We start from the raw sequence: 20072 nt of genomic DNA, 5'->3' as shown, positions 1-20072 counted from the left end.
CAACCAGAAAATTCACTGATCACCTGACTATCACTCTAACAAATAGATCGTTTTGGCCCCCTATATGATGTCCATATTCTCTACTAATAGACAACACAACACCTTTCAGAATTTCCCTGGAAATTGTATTATTTAGTCTCAGTGTAGAAAATGCAACAATGTTGTTTTTTAAACACTTCAACTTAAATATTCTGTTGAAGGACAATAGCTATGGAACCACAACGGAAGGTCATCATTCCCACAGGTCCCTGAACATCTGCTGTTCTAGAGTAGAGTCCTGGGTTGCCATTGCTACTTCTTCTTTTCCAAAAGGGACTTTTGACAATAGGGAACATTATCACCTATCCATAGGATGCCACTGATTCCTGTAACAGGACTTTGAAATTCCCCATTGGAATAGAGTGTGCATGCTGAATGCTACTTCGCTATTAATTCTCTACAGGACGTCCAAAGAAAGTCAAGTACGGACTACGGCATTTTCTGGCAGTCTCATAGAAAATAAATGAAGCTTTGCCAGAATATGTGGCCATTTCTCCATTCCTTTTCAGAAGACCACTGCTAATTAAAAAGCTATTGCCTGACCTATTGCATTCAGTTTGCAGCTGAAGTCCTTTAGATGTCTTCTAGTTCCTCAGGCATAGGGTCACACCCTTTTAGAAACTAGGAAGCTCATTGTAGCCACTGTTCACTCTGTCTTTTTGAGGAGTCCTGAATGGAGAACCTCTTTGTTAATTGGGAAGCTGACCACAGATACATACTTCCCGGTTCACAAGCAGCATGTATCAGACATTGACTGCCACTGGGACTGAGCTGCACAGGAGATTAGTTGGACATTTGGGTACCTGGTGGCTTTTCCCTGCCCGCTGCCCAGGAGTGACAGGTAGCTCCCTGCACATGAGGATAGAGAAAGACCTATCCTTCAAGGGGAGCGAATGAGCTTCTGGGTACCCACCAAGTCGACAAAACATGTAGCCAGCATAGACACATGCTGCTCATGTATCGATCAGCTTGTATCTGCTGTCAGGCTCCCTTTAATGGGGTCACATATAGGACTAATAGTAAATCCACATGATATGGCATACATTTCTGTTAGATATGGGTCCCACCACTGGGGTCAGCATCTGTCTTGTGAATGGGGCTCTGGATTGTGCTGTTATGAAAGGAGAGGTGGAACTTGGCAATTTTCCGAGTTCCCAAACAAATGAATTGTGACCGACGCACATGCGCAGCCACCTTTCCATTCCCAACAGAACAGCAGAGGCTGCATCTGTCTGATACTTGTAGGTATGGCATTAGCATTTCCTGTCAATAAATGTCCATAGATGGGAATGCCCCTTTAAATCTGTATGTTGCCATCAATTTCAGGTGGCATTTTCATAAATATAGGAACCCCAGTAGTAAATACGCCAGATGCAAATGAGTAAGATAAAGCATGTCATTGATAGTGATATATAGCGCAGGATACAATTCTATTTTTGTACGTTATTTTTTTTAATGTAAGGGAACAGGCAATGTATAAAATCAGTAAGAACTATAAAATACATGTCTTATAAAATAAGATGAAAACCTGTCACGCTGAACCCTAGGACAGGTTGTACACTGTGTTACTACTTAAGTTAAGTTTGGGTAAAGCTAAGACTTACAATTTTATCTTGATCAAAAATCACAAACCGCTTATCCGAGTTCTTCCCTGTAAACCTGATGACATCTGATGCTGCAAGCAATATGAGATATAGAGTATCAAATCGCAGAACTGTCATGAAAATGATGAGATTTCAGCACAATGCTCAGTGTGAACGAGCCTGGAGCCAATCACTGCCGCTCAAGAACTTTGTGTTCTGGCGAGATTCACATGGCTTAATGCTTGTTACATTTTACATTGTTACAAAGATGATCATTGAGCCAGAAACATCTAGAATAAAAAAAATATATCCGATGAAATGCCAAAAATATGTTTGGTACACAGAAGTATAGATAGATATTGTGCTTTGTAATTTGTTGGTTAATACTGGCCATCATTTGTAAAAAGGTGCACACTTTAACATCTTTTCAAAAGTTTCTTCCACTTTCTCAAAGTTTAATACGTAATTGCTAGAGATGAGGGGAATGATTGACATACAATTTCCTGACATTCGCAATTTCACGTAAATTTGAGCATCTTGAGATTCGATTCTTGGTGGTCAGTACCTGGGCCATCACAGGTCCATAGTTCCCAGCAGAGCAATTTGTACAAGATTATTTTCCATCTCCAGGGTCACAGGGAATTCTTTGTCTCTCCTGTAGAGTGTAAGCTCCTATGGCCAGCAGGGTCCCCTCTCTCTGTCTTGTAGATTGTAAGCTCTTATCGTTAAAGGAGTTCTTGCTCTCTGTTCTCTAAAGTGTAAACTCTTATGGTCAGCTGTGTCTTCTTTCTCTTGCTCCTGTAGAGTTTAAGCTCTTATGATCAGCGGAGTACTCTCTCTCCTGTAGAGTGTAAGCTCTTATGGTCAGCAGGGTCCTCTCTCTCCTGTAGAGTGTAAGCTCTTATGGTCAGCGAAGTCCTCTCTCTACTGCACAATTGAAAGCTTTAGTGGTCAGCAGGGCCTCCTGTCTCTCCTGTAGAGTGCAAGCTTGTAGGGTCAGCAGGATCCTATTTCTCTCATGTGAAGTGTAAGCTTTTATGGTTAGCAGAGTCCTCTCTCCTGTAGAGTATAAGCTCTTATGGTCAGCTGTGTCTTCAATCTCTACTGTAAAGTGTAAGCTCTTATGGTCAGCAGGGTTCTCTCTCTCTCTATTCTATAAGTGTAAGCTCTTATGGTCAGCTGTGTCTTCAATCTCTACTGTAAAGTGTAAGCTCTTATGGTCAGCAGGGTTCTCTCTCTCTCTATTCTATAAGTGTAAGCTCTTATGGTCAGCTGTGTCTTCTCTCTCTTGGTCCTGTAGAGTGTAAGCTCTTATGGTCAGCGGAGTCCTATCTCTCCTGTAGATTGTAAGCTCTTATGGTCAGAGGGGGTCCTTTCACTCTCTCTCCTGTAGAGGGTAAACTCTTATGGCCAGCAGGGTCCTCTCTACTGTAGAGTGCAAGCTCTTATAGTCAACGGAGTTCTCTCTCATGTAGAGTGTAAGCTCTTATGATCAGCAGGGTTCTTTCTCTCTGTTCTATAGTGTGCAATCTCTTAAGGTCAGCTGTGTCTTCTCTCTTTCTTTACTGTAGAGTGTAAGCTCTTATAGTCAGCTGTGTCTTCTCTCCCTCCTGTAGAGTGTAAGCTCTTATGGTCAGCAGGGTCCTTGCTCTCTCCTGTAGAGTGTAAGCTCTTATGGTCAGCTGTGTCTTCTTTCCCTCCTGTAGAGTGTAAGCTCTTATGGTCAGCAGGGTCCTCGCTCTCTTCTGTAGAGTGTAATCTCTTATGGTCAGTGGGGTCCTCGCTCTCTTCTGTAGAGTGTTAGCTCTTATGGTCAGCTGTGTCTTCTCTCCCTCCTGTAGAGTGTAAGTTCTTATGGTCAGCAGGGTCTTCGCTCTCTTCTGTAGAGTGTAAGCTCTTATGGTCAGCTGTGTCTTCTCTCCCTCCTGTAGAGTGTAAGCTCTTATGGTCAGCAGGGTTCTCGCTCTCTTCTGTAGAGTGCAAGCTCTTATGGTCAGTTTGGTCCTCGCTCTCGTCTGTAGAGTGTAAGCTCTTATGGTCAGCGGGGTCCTCGCTCTCCTCTGTAGAGTGTAAGCTCTTATGGTCAGCGGGGTCCTCGCTCTCTTCTGTAGAGTGTAAGCTCTTACAGTCAAAGGGTCCTTTCTCTCTCTTCTAGAGTGTAAGCTCTTATGGTCCCTGTTGTCCTCTCTTTCTCATAGAGTATAGTGAAAAAAACTGGAAAAACTAAAAGCACAATAAGGTTTTATATGCGTAACACAGGAGAGACCAAAGATAATGGTACTCACCCGGTGTAACCACAAATACATGAAAGGCTCAAATCTGCTGCAGACCCACAACTGAAAACATGTGATTTGGAATGAAAGGGTTCACTTAAGCACCGCTGGTAGATCAAGGATGGAAGATGAAAGCGGTATCCAGCTATGCGGTTTATTAGTCAATGCGTTTCAAAGTTACAAACTTTTTAATCAGGATGAACCACACTGGGCAATACAAAAAACAATGCAGGTATCAAAAGACAGAACATTGGAATAAAGCAAGTAGGTCAACGGATCTCAGATGTCATGTGATCAGAAACAATGTAATTTGCAAAAAAGTGAAACATTTTTTAAACATTTTTTCAGAATGCATTGTCATTAGCATCTAAAATTAAAAGACTTTTATTTTTCCTGAACTAAAAAAATGCAATATGTGTATAAAATGGAAAAAAAATAAAATAAAACATTTTAAAATGAAACAGGTGGATATGAACTTGAATCTGAGTGTCCGCTATTGACAGGAGAGCAAAGGGTGTAACATGCCGCGAGCCACTCGTAGAGTGGTAGAAAAAGGGAAAAGAGAAGAAAAAGAAAAAAGTAAAAACTTCCAAGAAACAATAGAGAAACTGTTATGTGATTCTGCTGTACAAGGAAAGAGTCAAGTAATTATTATAGGCTATAATGTTAGAAATATAATCATCATTGTTCGATAGGATATAAAAGGTAAGTAATGTAAAAATTTGCAGATATGTAAAACAATGTGTGATTATTGTGGATAAAAATTACATAAAATAAAGTTACTGTGAATATTATAGTATATTGAATGAGAAATAGATCAAAATTATACAGTATGGTGTTACTATAGAGTGTGATAATAAAGTGTATGGTGAGCGTGTAGAACTTGGTATTACATATTAATACCATACCCGCTGTGGTCTCTGGCTAATAACGGACACTCAGATTGTAGTTTATATCCACCTGTTTAATGTTAAAATGTTTCATTTTTCTTATTTCATTTCATACATATATTGCATTTCGTTATTTCAGCAACAGAAAGCTACCAATCAATGGTGTGGGCGGGGTTACACACAGCTCAGCATTCTGAGCACTGCTACATGTACAGCAAAGAAAACAGGGATTCTAGAAAACCTGCACCAAGTAGCCCAGTACGTGATGCATAGCTGGAATCAGGGTCTCCTCCCCTATATTATGCTGCTGTCAGATGACATGGTAAAAATCTGCTGTCAGATTCTATTTAAGAGGTTGGGTGCAGTTAGATAGTGGTAAGTCAGCTGTCAATCGGCATGATATAGGCAGAGATAAGAGATACCTTGTCAACACAGCAGAGCAGAGAAGAAGAAGCTGCTTTGCCAACATTACATCACTGGAAGATGCAGAATTGACGGCCTGTGACTGTTCTGCGCAGGCAGAGATCGGCTGTCAAAGTTTACCGCAACACAGAGGAGCCAGAGAACCGCAGCGCCTGATTTCTTCTACTCCAGCACTGATTAGAAGCATTTCACATTCATATTAAATGGTGTAAATTTTTTTAGCAGTGCAGGGGTTAATCTGCTCAGGTGAGAGCTCCTGGAAGCTTTCCTGCATTAAGGCTCTCAGCTGTTCACTGTTAGCCAATCCCATCTCCTATATTGTCTGGGTCCTAGATAGCACTCATTGTCAGATGAAGCTTATGCTGCATGGTTGGAGGCTGTTGGTGGATTTATCTGTGACTGTTACTAAATTTTGAGTGTGTGATAATTCCCTTTCTTCTCCTACTTTGGTTTAACCCCAGGTGTTTACCTCTGCTGTTTGTGTAAGTATACTTGTATGATTGGTATTTTCCTTTATCCCTGTTTGTATTACCTTGTTAGTCTGGTTGGTGTATTACGGTACACTACTACTCCCCTCTTCCCTAGGTGGGGAAAGGGTACAGACTGAGGGCGGATTCAGGAGCTAAGGCAAGGTACGTGGCCATTGCATCTTCACCATCAGAAGAAATCCAGGGAACAAGGTGAGCTAGGGCGCCCCTAGCATTAGGGACAGGGAAGGAGCCCCTGGTCCCGGGACACCCAGCAACAGAGTTGTGACATCAGTGGAGTGCAGAACAGACAGGAAATTAGGAATTACCTGCCGATAAGTTCGTAGCATGATAAAAAAATAAGCAAAGTACTGGATAACCACTTTAAGTTAAAATTCAGAAAATAACAACATTTTTGCAGCTCACAGCAGACATAACTTTAATTTTATTATTTTCAAGCAGTTCCTAAAATAATTTTTGTGCAAACCACTCCAATGCTGTTTTCTATTCTGTGTTCATATAACTGATATATGCAGAGAGTAACAAGACGAAAAATACGGTAAAAGCTGCCAGTAAAGAGCCGTAACACAATAACTGCCTTTCAGTCACGGCCATAATTATGTGAAAACCGCTATAATGAACCTTCGATAAGGGGAAACCTAATTGTCCCTTAACAAGTCATATAAATGTTTAGGACTCTCATTGATTTATTGCGTTTCTTTTTTAACTATTGATGGGAGAATATTGACCCAGGCGTAAAAGGTTGTCTGTATGACTATTAGACAAGTGATGTGTAGATCAGAGTGATTGCCGATTCCCCGTAATGTAATGTAGGTCTATTCAGATTTATTGCAGCGCTTAGAGGCAAGTGCATTGAGATGGAGCATTTCTATGCTGTCACCAGCTTGTAGTCGAGCATCACCCGTCCTTTATAGTATAATCAACATCTCCAAACACAAGGCAATAAATGGCTAATTGCCCCTAGAATACCACTCCAAGCTCTAATATACAGATCATTTACCATATTTTATGCCGGCAGGCCGCGTATCGATCATACGCCCCGGTCTAGGGAATGTTCCCATTAAAGTGCTCATTTAGCTCCTGCCAATAAGTTCTAGTGCATATAATCTACAGAATTGATCGTCGTTGATTATAAGGATGGCAAACAAGGCGCCATGATTGACAGCTGGAAATTAGGTCAAGACGCCGGTGAGATATTGCTTATAAAAGTGTCAGCAACATTGTTGAGCATTTTATCCTGATGGGATAATGCGTATTTGCCATCCATAAATCTTTCTGTTGGTAGTTTGTCTGTTAAGTATAAAAAGCCAGTGGTTCATGGAGGCCAAACATCATTCCTAAATCACTTGTCGTATATAATAACGTCAGCTTCCAGTGTTTGTGTCAGGAGCTTGCAGGATATATGGACTCACATTACATAAGGGAGACAGGTCTTTATTTAGGCTGGAGAAAATACTTTATTGGTTTAAAGGGACATTAAACATGAAATATAGAGTGAGTCGCTATCAGCTGTAGTAGGTAAATGGGAACAGTACTTTTCGATAAACTTTGCATCAATCAATAGAAAAGGCAAATGAGAGAAACGTTGTCTTATCAGAGGATTCTGCTTCTTTCTCCACTTATGAGACACTTCTTCCTCTCTCCCCTGCCTCCTGAACTCACCATTAACACTGAAAAAAACCAACACAAATCCTTCATCCTCAAAACCTGACGGACTACTAGCGCAGTGAGATATTCTATTATGCTATATGGAGAGAGGAGGGGATGAGGTGCAGAGTAAGAAAATGGCAGAAGGAGACACAGAAAGAACGTGCTGAGGTCACAAACAAAAATTTTAATCCAGAGCTTGAATCATATTTCTAATGCGCATGGCAAGGAAACTGTCAGAATACTTTATAGGCAGGTCATGCTAAATAAAAAAAGTTTTCTAATTTTTATTAGATCTTCCCGAAATTTAAGAAAAAAATAGAGGCACGTTCATTAAAATAGACGGCTAAATAAAGAAAAGTATGTTTGCACTTGTTTGACTGTTTCGCTTGCTTTTTCTGGGAGTAGCAGCTGCCGTTCTCTATCAGTGGGGGTCGGATTGCTTATTGCTTGCAGGCTCCCTAGTTTTACTGCTTTATGATTGGCGAATGCAAAGTGACAAGGCAGCGGGGAATGGTCAGAAGCAAGAAGGGATCAGGAGGGATGTGCTGAGGACACAAGCAGGTGAAGCATGGCCAAGTATCTCAAGTGAAGAGGTTGGTTAACAATCTAAATGGGCATGACCAACAAGAATAAGGACCCAACAATGCAAAAAATAAATGTGGCAAATGAAAAGATAGCAAAAACAAGATTAGGATGACTTTTCAGATGCTGTAGAGCTTATCCTTTTTTAGAAAATAAAAAAATACTATTTATTGTCGTAAATATTTAATTCCATGACTGTGTCCTGTGATAGTCTTAAAGGCGGTGTCCCATGGAAAACATTTAGCAGCCATCTAAAGGATCCCTAGGAATTAAGAGGATGAACCTGCACCTCATGGGAACTCACTTCTATGGGTCTATGGGAGTAGTTGCGTCCATGTGTGACCACTAGAGATGTGAAAAATGGAAGAGGAAAAAAAAATCTCCAGAGTGTAATCCAATAAAATCAATTCTTTTATTCAAGACATATTAAAATGTAGGTATCAAAAGTACAAATGAGCAAAGGAAAGGATGGGGTTCCCATAACAACCAACGCGTTTCAACTTCTTGCGGTCTTAGTCATGGTATAAGATGTGGGAGTTTTTCCAAATTTGTTTAAGGTTTGATTGGTCAAATGTGGTTGGAAAAATTGTGTCCGACATAATCAATTTGTCATGAATTCGAATGTGTCCCAAATAAATATTTATCATGCTCTCCAGACCCCACTGGAAAATATCGTAAACATATGGATAAGCAATGATTATACTTGTCCGTACTTGGCCATTCCATCACTTGCCTTATTCCGTAGCTCCACGATCGGCCCTACTGCCTACACTTCAGATCTTTCAACCTCCAGTCTTCGAGTCTTCCCATACTGGCTAGACTTGGTCACATTGATTGTAGTGTAAATCAATGGCATCAGTGACGTGCGTCCTGTCCACCATGACGGTGTGATGCCCAGTCATTGCTGGAAGACGAAAGATCGGAGGTCAGAAGACTTGGAGAATGGAGGCTAGAAAGCCTGGACAGAAGACTGCAAGACAGGTGGAAAGCTGTCCGTTCCGTTCACAGGGATATCAAGGGACTTCCTTCCTATGATCGGAGTTTCAATGCCTGACTCTCAACGTTCATGCATTTATCATCCATCGTAAAGAAAAGGGAGCAGATGCTATTTGTGGGATATTTCTATTGAGTATATTTCACTTACTAAATGATTGTTTCCAACCTTACAAAAAAAAATCCATTACATATGTAAATTTCTACATGATAAATTTGCCCAGTGCTATAAATAAGCTCAGCACGCGGCATTAACACATCATTTACATGAAGGGTCAAATGACTCCAGTGTAAATGTAATTGTGATGGGGAAAATCTAATTATTATCCTGATTGATTAAACAGTTAATTATGTTGACATTGCTATTTTGAATAATTAATAACAAAGGTATGATTATTATGCAGAGCCGCCCAGTACAGCTCTATACAAAGGACTATTCTGGGCTCATAGTATGAAACATAGGGTTGTTATTCATATTTAAATGAGATACTCATAGAGACATTTTTCATTATGGGCGAATATATTAGAAATGGATTATATATATAGTTCTTGCAAATCTCTTAGTAAATCCTGGCAAAAATGAAATTCTGTAATTCCTTTTAAAAACAGCACCCCGCCTGTCCACGAGAGGTATTGCAGCGCAGCTCCATTAACTAAACTTTTATTTTCTTTTGTCTATAATAGAAAGTTATGAAATTTTGTAAATCACTTTATTAGGGAATCTGTCTTAATTCCTGTAACAAAAATTGCGTGTAAGTGGCTACCAAACCTAAAGTTTTCCTTAATACAGTATATTTGCCTTTCTTTAATTCCATTGATATTAGAATGTGGAGTACAGCTGTTGGCAGTGACAGGGTCAGTTCTGCATCAGTGTCTCACTAAGTCTGGGAATAAGCTGCTGCAGGAAATTATTTTGATAAGAAAAATACTTAGAAAAGGTGAGAGATGCTCATCACTGTCATTATCTTTACTCCAATTGAGTATATTCTTATATTAATGCATTAGATCACTGCCATCATCTGTACTCTAAATCAGGGTTCCCCAACTCCAGTCCTCAAGGCCCACCAACAGGTCATGTTTTCAGGATTTCCTTAGTATTGCTCAGGTGATAATTGCTTCACCTGTACAATAGAAAGGAAATCCTGAAAACATGATCTGTTGGTGGGCCTTGAGGACTGGAGTTGGGGAACCCTGCTCTAAATGAGTATGTTCTTATATTAATGCACCTAAATGATGTCAAATACATTAGACTGGGGAAATGCCGGAGTTTGGAACACAAACCCCCTAAAGCTACTTTCACACTTGCGTTTTTTTGCAGCGCATTTTTTGCGCAAAAAAAGCATGGAAAAAACGCATACAAACGCTGCGTTTTTTTCAAGCATTTTTATGTGCATGCAGGAAAAAATGCAGCGTTTTAAGCGTTTGTATGCGTTTTTAGTGCGTTTGCGTTTTTTTCAACATTGTCCTCACCAAAAAAATCAAGATAACAATGGTTAGGGTTAGGGGTTAGGGTTAGTTAGGGTTAGTAACCCCTAACCCTAACCCCTGACTCTACTAACCCTAACCCTAACCCTAAACCCTAACTAACCCTAACCCCTAACCCTTAACCTAACCCTAACCCTAACCCTACTAACCCCTAACCCTAACCCTTAACCCTAACCCTTAACCTAACCCTAACCCTAACCCTTAACCCTAACCCCTAACTCTTAACCTAACCCTAACCCTAACCCTACTAACCCCAACCCTAACCCTAACCCTAAACCCTAACTAACCCTAACCCCTAACCCTAAACCCTGACTCTACTAACCCTAACTCACCCTAACCCTTACCATAACCATTGTCTAACCAATGTACAACAAAAAACGCATACGCAAAAACACGCATACATGCGCATGCCAATGCGCACATATGCGCACCCATAGACTTACAATGGGTGTCTTGCTGTAAAAAAATGCATTGCGTGCGCATGCGATTTTGGGGCAAGTCGGACGCACAAAAAATGCAACAAGATGCATTTTGTGCGCCCGAGCGCACACTACAAAAAAACGCATGCGCACAAAGCGCATACAAATGCATGGGTATGCGCACATAAGCGCATCCCATGCAAAATATAGGAAAAAACGCTTGCGTTTTTTAGCGCTAAATAACAGCGCAAAAAAACGCAAGTGTGAAACCAGCCTTATAAAGTGATTTCTAAAGTTTCATAGGTTTCCATGCAGGACAAAATTATTAAAAAAAATTTAGTCCAGCCTGATGAAGAGACCTGCGTAGTCTCGAAAGCTTGCAATTTGTTACCATCTTTTCAGCTAGCCATTAAAAGGTATCAACCACTGAGGACGCTCAATTCTAAATATTCGCCTAAAAAAAATTTAGTTACTCTTTTTAAATAGAGCAGATCTGCAAAACTGACCTCATTAACTAAAGCTGGCATAACCCTCGGGGGCATCTCAAGACAATAATATCCTGACACTTCTAGATGTTCCAAAAGCTTCAGAACAGGGGAGGACATATCATCGATGCAACCTGTGCAGCTGCACAGGGGCCCAAGAGGTAAGGGGGCCACTTAAAGTACCAGTGCAGTAAATAGCTTATGCAACAAACACATAAAAGCGTGAATTCTGATAAAATGTTGGACTGCAAAGAACCCATATATAAGGTCTTTTCTCCTCTCTGTGTCTACCCCTGCTTAAGAAAATTATAATATCGCAAATCAATAAATTTATCTGCTAAACATGGCCAGATAGAAAATATTCTGACTGAGTATCCTTTGAAAAATAAACTTTTGGTGATTTATATTTATGTCAACAAATTCAAAAATTGGGTTTTTTTTATAGTTACCATAATATTTGCTCCCATGTTAGAAAAGAAAAGTGTGATGTGCGTGTATCTAGAAAATGGTGAGACGTTAAAGCAAAACGTGTGTTAGAAAATTGCACAACTTTGCAATGATACAATGTTTAAAGCGTAAGTAAACTGTGACGTACTGATAGCCCCTTACCCGGTGGTGTTGATCGGTGAGGGTCTTGAGAAACCTCCACTAATCGCTAAAAGTAATGGCCAGAAACTCTCAGCTTATACTAATATTATGCTCAGTAGGAGGTCTATGTATCTGCTCACTACGTTACTTGAAGTTGGGGATAATGTTAGTGCTGCCGCCTCTTAGTTTGAGGGACAAGAGAGAATTCCAATTCCTAGACCTCCACCCATCAATTAGTTAGGCAAAGGTCAGACAGTCGTATTTTCTCTCATCATGTGAGAGAATCTGCCAATTATGCAAATGACACTCTGATCGAGCTCTCATCAGAGTCTGATCAGTGTGATCACAGTGTGATCCTATGCTCTCAGATGAGTAGAAGATGGAGAAGAAAATTTGTCCATCTTCTCCATTGTATCATTGCAAGGATACCAGACTGAACTTATATGCCAATGCCATCTGAGAACAGTCCGATGTGTCCTACTCATTCATTCATTGTGACTTGTAGGATCGCTACTACCAGCAGGTGGCGTTATAGCGTTCAAGTCCTCTTTTTCTCTGAAGAGGCAATTTGCATATTATTTTCCCAGAGGAGCATTGCACGGTGAATAAGCCTCCTTACTTTGTCAAGCCAGAGCTGGTATGTCACTCTTCACAAGGAGAAACCTTACCCCTTAGACCTCAGTCCAGAGCCTCTCACCTAGCCAAATCAGTTCTCATACTTTGCACTGACGAGAGCCAATAGCTAGAAACACCGTGTCTGCAAATTGAGATTCTGATTTGGCTTTTGTCCTAAGTTATATTACAAGACTCGTTAAAGGGTTAATTGTGACTTGTAGGATCGCTACTACCAGCAGGTGGCGCTATAAAGTTCAAGTCCTCTTTTTTTCTGAAGAGGCAATTTGCATACTACTCATTCATTGACTTGCATCACCGAGTGCAATCCGAATAACGGATCAAACTTGAACAAGTTGTGATTTTTTTTTCCATGGACACACTCTGCCCAAAGAAAAAAATCTGATGTGTGCACGGCTCCATAGAATAACATTGGTCCGAGTGCGATCCAATGCTTTGTCGTATCGCACTCGGCCGGAAAGTACGGAGGTGTGCACCTGACTTTAGATAAGAGTAAAAATACATGCTAAATATGTATATAGACATAACATGCCCACTGGCATCTTTTATCGTGTCCCTTAGCTATTCCTCCCTTGTGACATCCCAATACCAACATTAAAGAGGAAGACTTCAATTAAATGGTTATTCCCAAGGTTGTAAGTTATATTCCCTATGCATATTTTAGGGGATTGCCTACTGATTGCTGGTGGGAATCCCCTGAGATATCAAGAAAGTGGCATTGGATCCTAGGAACAAGATTCCAGAGCACAATGCTCAGCTATTTGTAGCACATAGGCAATGGGTGGAGTGGAGGTTGAGTATCTGAAGCTTTGTCCCTTTCAAGAGCAGGTTCTTCAGAGCCTCATTAGCCATATCTAGAGTCCTGGTTCTGGGAATCTTGGGGGATCCCTGCGATCATTCCTCTAGCGATCATCTCTGGATATGGGATAACTTGCTTTCTTGGGAATAACCCTTTAATCCTCTCTTCACGCTGCGAATGCTCAGAAAATTTGTTGGAATCAGACTGTGATGTTCGTACATCTTGGACAATAAGATCAGTACAATAGCAGATTGATACACCTGACAATTTGTGGCTGCCTGTCATTTTCTTCCATCATTTTCCCCTTCAATGTTTATTTCTATTATAATTTACAGTAAAAACAATTTTTATTTTCTATTAACAGTAATTCTAGAAACGACATGGGCAGAAACGGCCGTACAAATCATGATTGCTAAGAGAACATTCGGCGTTCCTCCCTGCTGGGTAATGATGGGACTGAGCAGATGTCCTATAGAGTATGGGAGGGTTCATTCAGGGTTTGTCAATCGGACTCAGACATGTTCATTTCCTCCTCTGGCATTTGGGAGGAGAGGCGCGGAGCAGGGGAGCTGCTGTTGTTTAAAAAGCCAAAAACAAGCAAAGAACAAAGGACCTAACAGAGAGAACTGAGTAATGAGAGCAAAATGTTCTGCAATTATCAATCAGTTACAACCAGAGGGAAATAAAAGGGAGGAAAACGGCAGTGTACAGTAGAAGTAACAAAGTCATGGGAACAAATAGACAGATATGGATCAGGGAAAATGTGCGACCCACGCTCAATCATCTTCATTGTGATTGTCTAAAACAACTTTGTCACCAGATTTTACTATGCAACCTCCGTATGTTATTAGTCCTCATAGGTTTGGTGTACTTACTTGGAAAATACTGAAAAAAAATGGTCATGTAATACTTCTTTCACCTGAATATTACAGTCAGCGCAGTTAGAGCTGGACTCATAAAAATGTTCCTTTTAATATTACTTTAATGGAGTGATCACGGTGCCTGGGATGCACTTGATGGCAAAAAATTGAAGATTTTCATTACACCAACGTGTTTTGGCCTTACTCAAAGTTAAAAAACAGACGTGTGGCTTTTCACCTTAAAAAAAAGAAGTGCCAGTCCAGAAGCGAAACGCGTTGGTGTAGCAAAAACATTAATTTTATACCATAGACTATTCTTCGAGTGCGGCCCAGTTGCCATCATATCTACACTAAACTCAAAGTGCATTGCTGTCTGGAAGATTTTTTCCTCCAGCCACAGCCATGGCTGCAGTCCTGGATTCTAAAGCTTTTATTAGTAGGAAGTCTATGTATCTGCTTACCCCAAGGTGAGCACTACCATCACTCTCATCCTCTCATTTTTCATGCGCTATTGTGCAATTCTGTCCCAGCAAGACCTTAGAGTTTTATTATTACAACTGTACAGCCAATCTAATGTGGATTTTGAAAGTAAAAACACTGGTCTCGTCAGGTCTAAGAAATCTCTTAAATGATGTATGCAGTTTATATTGTGAAATACATTCCAAACTACTAACAGAATAGGTGAAACATAAAGAGATCGTCTCCATAAGGACATCACAGAGGAGGGGTCTTCTCCTTGGGACCACACAATGAGCCAGATCACGTAGTCACACTATAAGAGCATTTTTATAACTGAGCATCAATAGATCTTAATGTTTATCTTGTTTGGACACAGCAGGCAAAAAAATGAACGTTTATTGTTCTGCCCCTCTTCTACAAATGTAAATGAGCATCAATTTACTTAGATACACAATGATAATGGTATAGCCCCCTCCAACAAAGGTTTCTGATATTGCAATTCTGGGCCTATCACTGCTCTCATTAAAGAGAAAATGTCAGCAGGATTTTGCTAAGCAAGCTATAGGCATTGTCATGTTAGCGCTGTTACACTGATCAAAATGATACCTGGGATGAAGAAATCTGTCTTGTGGTTCTTGTGTAATCAGTGTTAGAAGTTTTCAGTTAATGATGATATGCCCGTGCTCCAGGGCGGGACTGTAGACAGAGTCTTATCTTCCATCTTTCTCCTTTAGGCCAGAGAAATCAAGGAAAAACCTGCCCACAATCCTCCCTGAAGCACAAGTATGCTCCTCATCATAGAGAGAGAGAGAAATCGACTGTTTGTGCTTCGGGGCAGCCAATGGGCAAGTCTTTCCTTTGTTTCTCCTTGGTCTTTCCTTGTTTTTTTCTGGCTTAGAGCAGGAAAATAAGACTCCGCCTACATTCCTTCCCCAGGGAACGGGCATCTCATTAACTGGAAACTTCTAACACTGATTACACAAGAACCACAAGGTGGATTTCTTCATCTCAGGTATCCTTTTTATCAGTGTAACAACATCAACCTGACAATTCCTGTAGTTTACTTAGCAAAATCTTTCTGATGCATTCATCTACTTTCCAGGGGTGCCAAGAGCAGCACATCCAGTTATCAGCTGATGCCAGATTTCAGACACAGACAGCAGAGGGTCCCTGAGCTAGAACAGTATATGGCCCCCTTTTTCATCAGCTGCTTGCCGTAGATCACCTCATTATAGTTACACTGTTCACTTTTGTGATGTTTCTGTCTACTAATCTCATGTCTCATGAATTTCCGAGAGGTATTGATCATTATTTCCAGAGCCTAAAAATGTGGAATTGGACTCCAGTGAATATTTTTATGTTTTTGCATCATCAAGATTAATGAAATGTAATCTACACTGTGTGTGAATACCAAATATTTCATATTGTATGATGGATAGTAAAAGTTAGACATTTTAATCTAAGAGGGTCTCTCACTTTTACAGCTGGATGTATTGGACAGACTGGGAGGAAGACGTGGTTGACGACAGCGTGGGACGTATCGAGAAATCCTGGATGAATGGATTTAATAGACAGGTTTTTGTCACCACTAAGATGCTGTGGCCCAATGGATTATCTCTGGACTACGAGAACAAGTTGCTGTACTGGTGCGATGCCTACTATGACCACATAGAGCAGATATTCCTCAATGGGACCAATAGAAAGGTAAATTAGATGAAATTATTAACGTCATTCTTGTTTACTGTGTAGGGTTTATTTTCATATATTGATCCTACCAGTATTTCCTTTGATTATGTTATAAAACTTAAAGAACCACTCTCCCCATCATTCATCTTATCATGGCCAATCGCAATGTTTTACTGATGCCAGATCAGTAAAATACATTGTGGGAAAACTAAAAAAAATTATGCCAAAAATAAAGTTCCAGATACAGTAGATGCCATAAAGTAGAGGTAAATAATAAAAGACTGGCTGCTCGTTGTCACTACTAGAGGGAGATTACTTGATTTTTTTTAGGACACCATTTTTCATTATGCTGCAGCTTTATAGCTCCCTCTGGTGGTGGCTTACAACAGTCTGGATTTTGTCATTGAACTACAAGTGCTTCTCACTAAATTAGAATATCATCAAAAAGTTAATTTATTTCAGTTCTTCAATGCAAAAAGTTAAACTCCTATATTCTATAGAGTCATTACACACAGAGTGATCTATTGAGAGTGTTTATCTCTGTTAATGTTGATGATTATGGATTACAGCCAATGAAAATCCAAAAGTCATTATCTCAGTAAATTAGAAAAATTAATAAAAAACACCTGTAAAGGCTTCCTAAGCATTTAAAAAGGTCCCTTAGTCTGTTTCAGTAGCTCCACAGTCATGGGGAAGACTGCTGACCTGACAGATGTCCAGACGGCAGTCACTGACACACTCCACAAGGAGGGGAAGCCACAAAAGGTCATTGCTAAAGAAGCCGGCTGTTCACAGAGTGCTGAATCCAAGAATATTAATGGAAAGTGGAGTGGAAGGAAAAAGTGTGGTAGAAAAAGGTGCTCAAGCAACCGGGATAACCGCAGCCTGGAAAGGATTGTTAAAAAAGGGCCATTCAAAAATTTGGGGGAGATTCACAAGGAGTGGACTGCTGCTGGAGTCATTGCTTCACACCACACACAGACGTATCCAGGACATGGGCTACAAGTGTCACATTCCTTGTGTCAGACACTCATGGCCAATAGACAACGCCAGAAGCGTCTTACCTGGGCCAAGGAGAAGAAGAGCTGGACTGTTGTCAGTGGTCCAAGGGGTTGTTTTCAGATGAAAGTAAATTTTGCATTTCATTTTGGAAATCAAGTTCCCAGAGTCTGGAGGAAGAGAGGAGAGGCCACAATCCAAGCTGCTGCAGGTCGAGTGTGAAGTCTCCACAATCAGTGATGGTTTGGGGAGCCATGCCATCTGCTGGTGTAGGTCCACTGTGTTTAGTCAAGACTGAAGTCAGCACAATGTGATTTTCATAATTGACCTTATTCTTTCAGATGAGAGAAAATCCTGCTGTGTGACTATACTAATATTAATACTATTATATCTGAATACATATATTCAAATAAGTACAAAATATCATTATTTAAGGGAACTGCCATCATCATATACACTTGTTATTATCTATCACTTGATGTTTTATTTTTTCAGGTAGTCGGTAGTGGGAAAGAGTTAAATCATCCATTCGGACTCTCCCATCACGGTCATTACGTCTTCTGGACAGACTATATGAACGGTTACATATTTCAGCTAAACTTGAAAACGAATAATATCACACTCCTGAGACAAGAGAGGCCTCCGCTGTTCGGACTTCAGATCTACGACCCCAGGAAACAGCAAGGTAAAATGAACGATCCTAGAAGTAATGAACACAATCCGCATTAAGCGAGACGGCTTTATCTTATGCCTTGTTACTGTAACCATTTTCTCGGTAATTCGCAATGTAAGCGCAGGCAAGTCCAATTACAATGTCATTTGCGGATCTGTATTATCTGCGGGTTTTAAATTATCTTCCTGAAGGTTCTTCACAAAATACAACTTCAATTTAATTCATTTCCTGGAATTTTCTGAAAATTTTTTTTTTTTTAAAAAGTGACATTTTCAGACAAATGTATATCAATAATCTGAATACTTTATGCTGCACCAAGAATGCGCCTGATAGACTGCAGCGGGCGGACATCACGATTGGAAGAAGTGGGCAGGCGGGATGGAATTGGAATGTGCACATATTATAGGGGTTCTTTTTAGGCCTTAAATGCATGTGTTTTGGGATTTGCATATATATTTTTTTGCATTTAGGTTTTATTAAGAATTTTTCAGCATTTGACTTTTACAAGGTTTTTGTGTCCTTGCACATTGCATTTGACCGTTGACGTCTATTAACAAAAATCAGCTGCTTACACAATCAGTATTTGGTCAGTATTTTACATCAGTATTTATAAGCCAAAACCAGGAGTGGGTGATAAATACAGAAGTGGTGACGGGTTTCTATTATACTTTTCCTCTGATTGTTCCTCTCCTGATTTTGACCTTACAAATACAGATGTAAAATACTGACTGATTACTGAACGTGTGAACACGGTCTAAAGCGTATAAAACCCCTATTAGATCATCATAGCACACTGACTGATGATTTCTCAGTTAACTCCTTCTGCAGCAAGACACTGATGGAGAAACACAACGCCTGTAGAAGGAAAATGGTGATTTTTTTTTTTAATAACACCCAAATGCAAAAATGATGGCTAGCCTCAAATACATGCATTTAAGTAAAAAGAAAATCCCCAAATTTAGACATTTAAGAAGATATCACTTGTTTTCCAACTATGCAAATGATCTCAAGACATGACAGCGAAGGAAGGTTACCAAGTAAATGAGCAGTATTACCATCCATATCCACTGGACAACAGAGGAGCTGTTTTGGTTTTTTTTTTAGTCACATACTGTACAATAAATTTAAAGGATTATACAAGTGAAAAATAGGTTTTTACTATATTAACTGAGAGCAGCATGATGTAGAGGCTGAGACCCTGATTCCAGCGATATGTCACTTGTTAGTCTGTCTGCTGTCATTTTGATACAATCTCTATTTTCTCTGCAGAGCTCAGAATGCTGAGCTGTGTGTAATCCCGCCCCCACAAAGCTGTCAATCAGTGGTGGGGCGTGGTTGGACTAGGAGGCACAAGACACCTAATCCTGCAGTGATAATCTCATGCTGATGAAACATTGATTTTATTAAAACAGAAAGAAGCAGCCCAGTAAGTGACATATCAATGGAATCAGGGTTTATATCCCTACATCATACTTCTCTCAGATTACATGCCAAAAACCAGCTGACAGATTCCCTTTAATACTCATCCAGCTGAAGAGTGATAGCTGTTATTTTGGTGGAGGTCGCAGAGTTGGGTCACCCACCAATTAACAGAAAATGGGACTTAACTTCCCTGTCCTCCGTTGGGTACAATGTATGTTGCGAAATGTTGTGCATGCGCCCTGAGACTGCAATCAAGTCTACGACCTTGGCCAAGTGAGCCGACCATTATTCTTGATTATATTGACACTTGGAATTGATTTTTAATTCTGCAGTGTGTCAATGTTTGTCATGGATATTCAGTGAGGATTTCATTTTACGCAATGTATGGGGTGAAATCATGGGGGCATGCGATGATGTTGCCTCAGTGATCTGTGTACTGTGTATGGTGGAAGAGAGAAATGATTTAACCCCGCAGTGGTACTAGGACAGACCAGGCTGTTGGTAATCTGCTCTACTACAGGTCCAATTTCTCCACTTTCTACATGCAGTGCCTCCATGAAAATCATCCGAGTTTTGTCCGATGTTTTCCATAGACCCATAGACATGAATGAATGAGTGCAATCCGATTACTGGAGGTAACTGA

General features: G+C 40.3%; 1 protein-coding gene across 1 annotated transcript in view; it reads left to right on the top strand.

Annotated features, from left to right (window-relative positions):
- The window catches only part of LRP1B (LDL receptor related protein 1B), a 1871059-nt gene that overhangs the window by 1052847 nt on the left and 798140 nt on the right, over positions 1-20072 (top strand). The window contains exons 13-14 of the mRNA XM_073545568.1: positions 16134-16353; positions 17830-18019. Coding sequence (XP_073401669.1) covers positions 16134-16353; positions 17830-18019 — 410 coding nt within the window. The remainder of the gene's footprint in view (positions 1-16133; positions 16354-17829; positions 18020-20072) is intronic.

Source organism: Dendrobates tinctorius, unplaced genomic scaffold (assembly GCF_039654945.1).
Source record: "Dendrobates tinctorius isolate UK_male_01 unplaced genomic scaffold, ASM3965494v1 ptg000143l, whole genome shotgun sequence".
In the NCBI taxonomy this organism is placed as follows: domain Eukaryota; kingdom Metazoa; phylum Chordata; class Amphibia; order Anura; family Dendrobatidae; genus Dendrobates; species Dendrobates tinctorius.
This window is presented reverse-complemented; position numbering and strand designations above follow the sequence as displayed.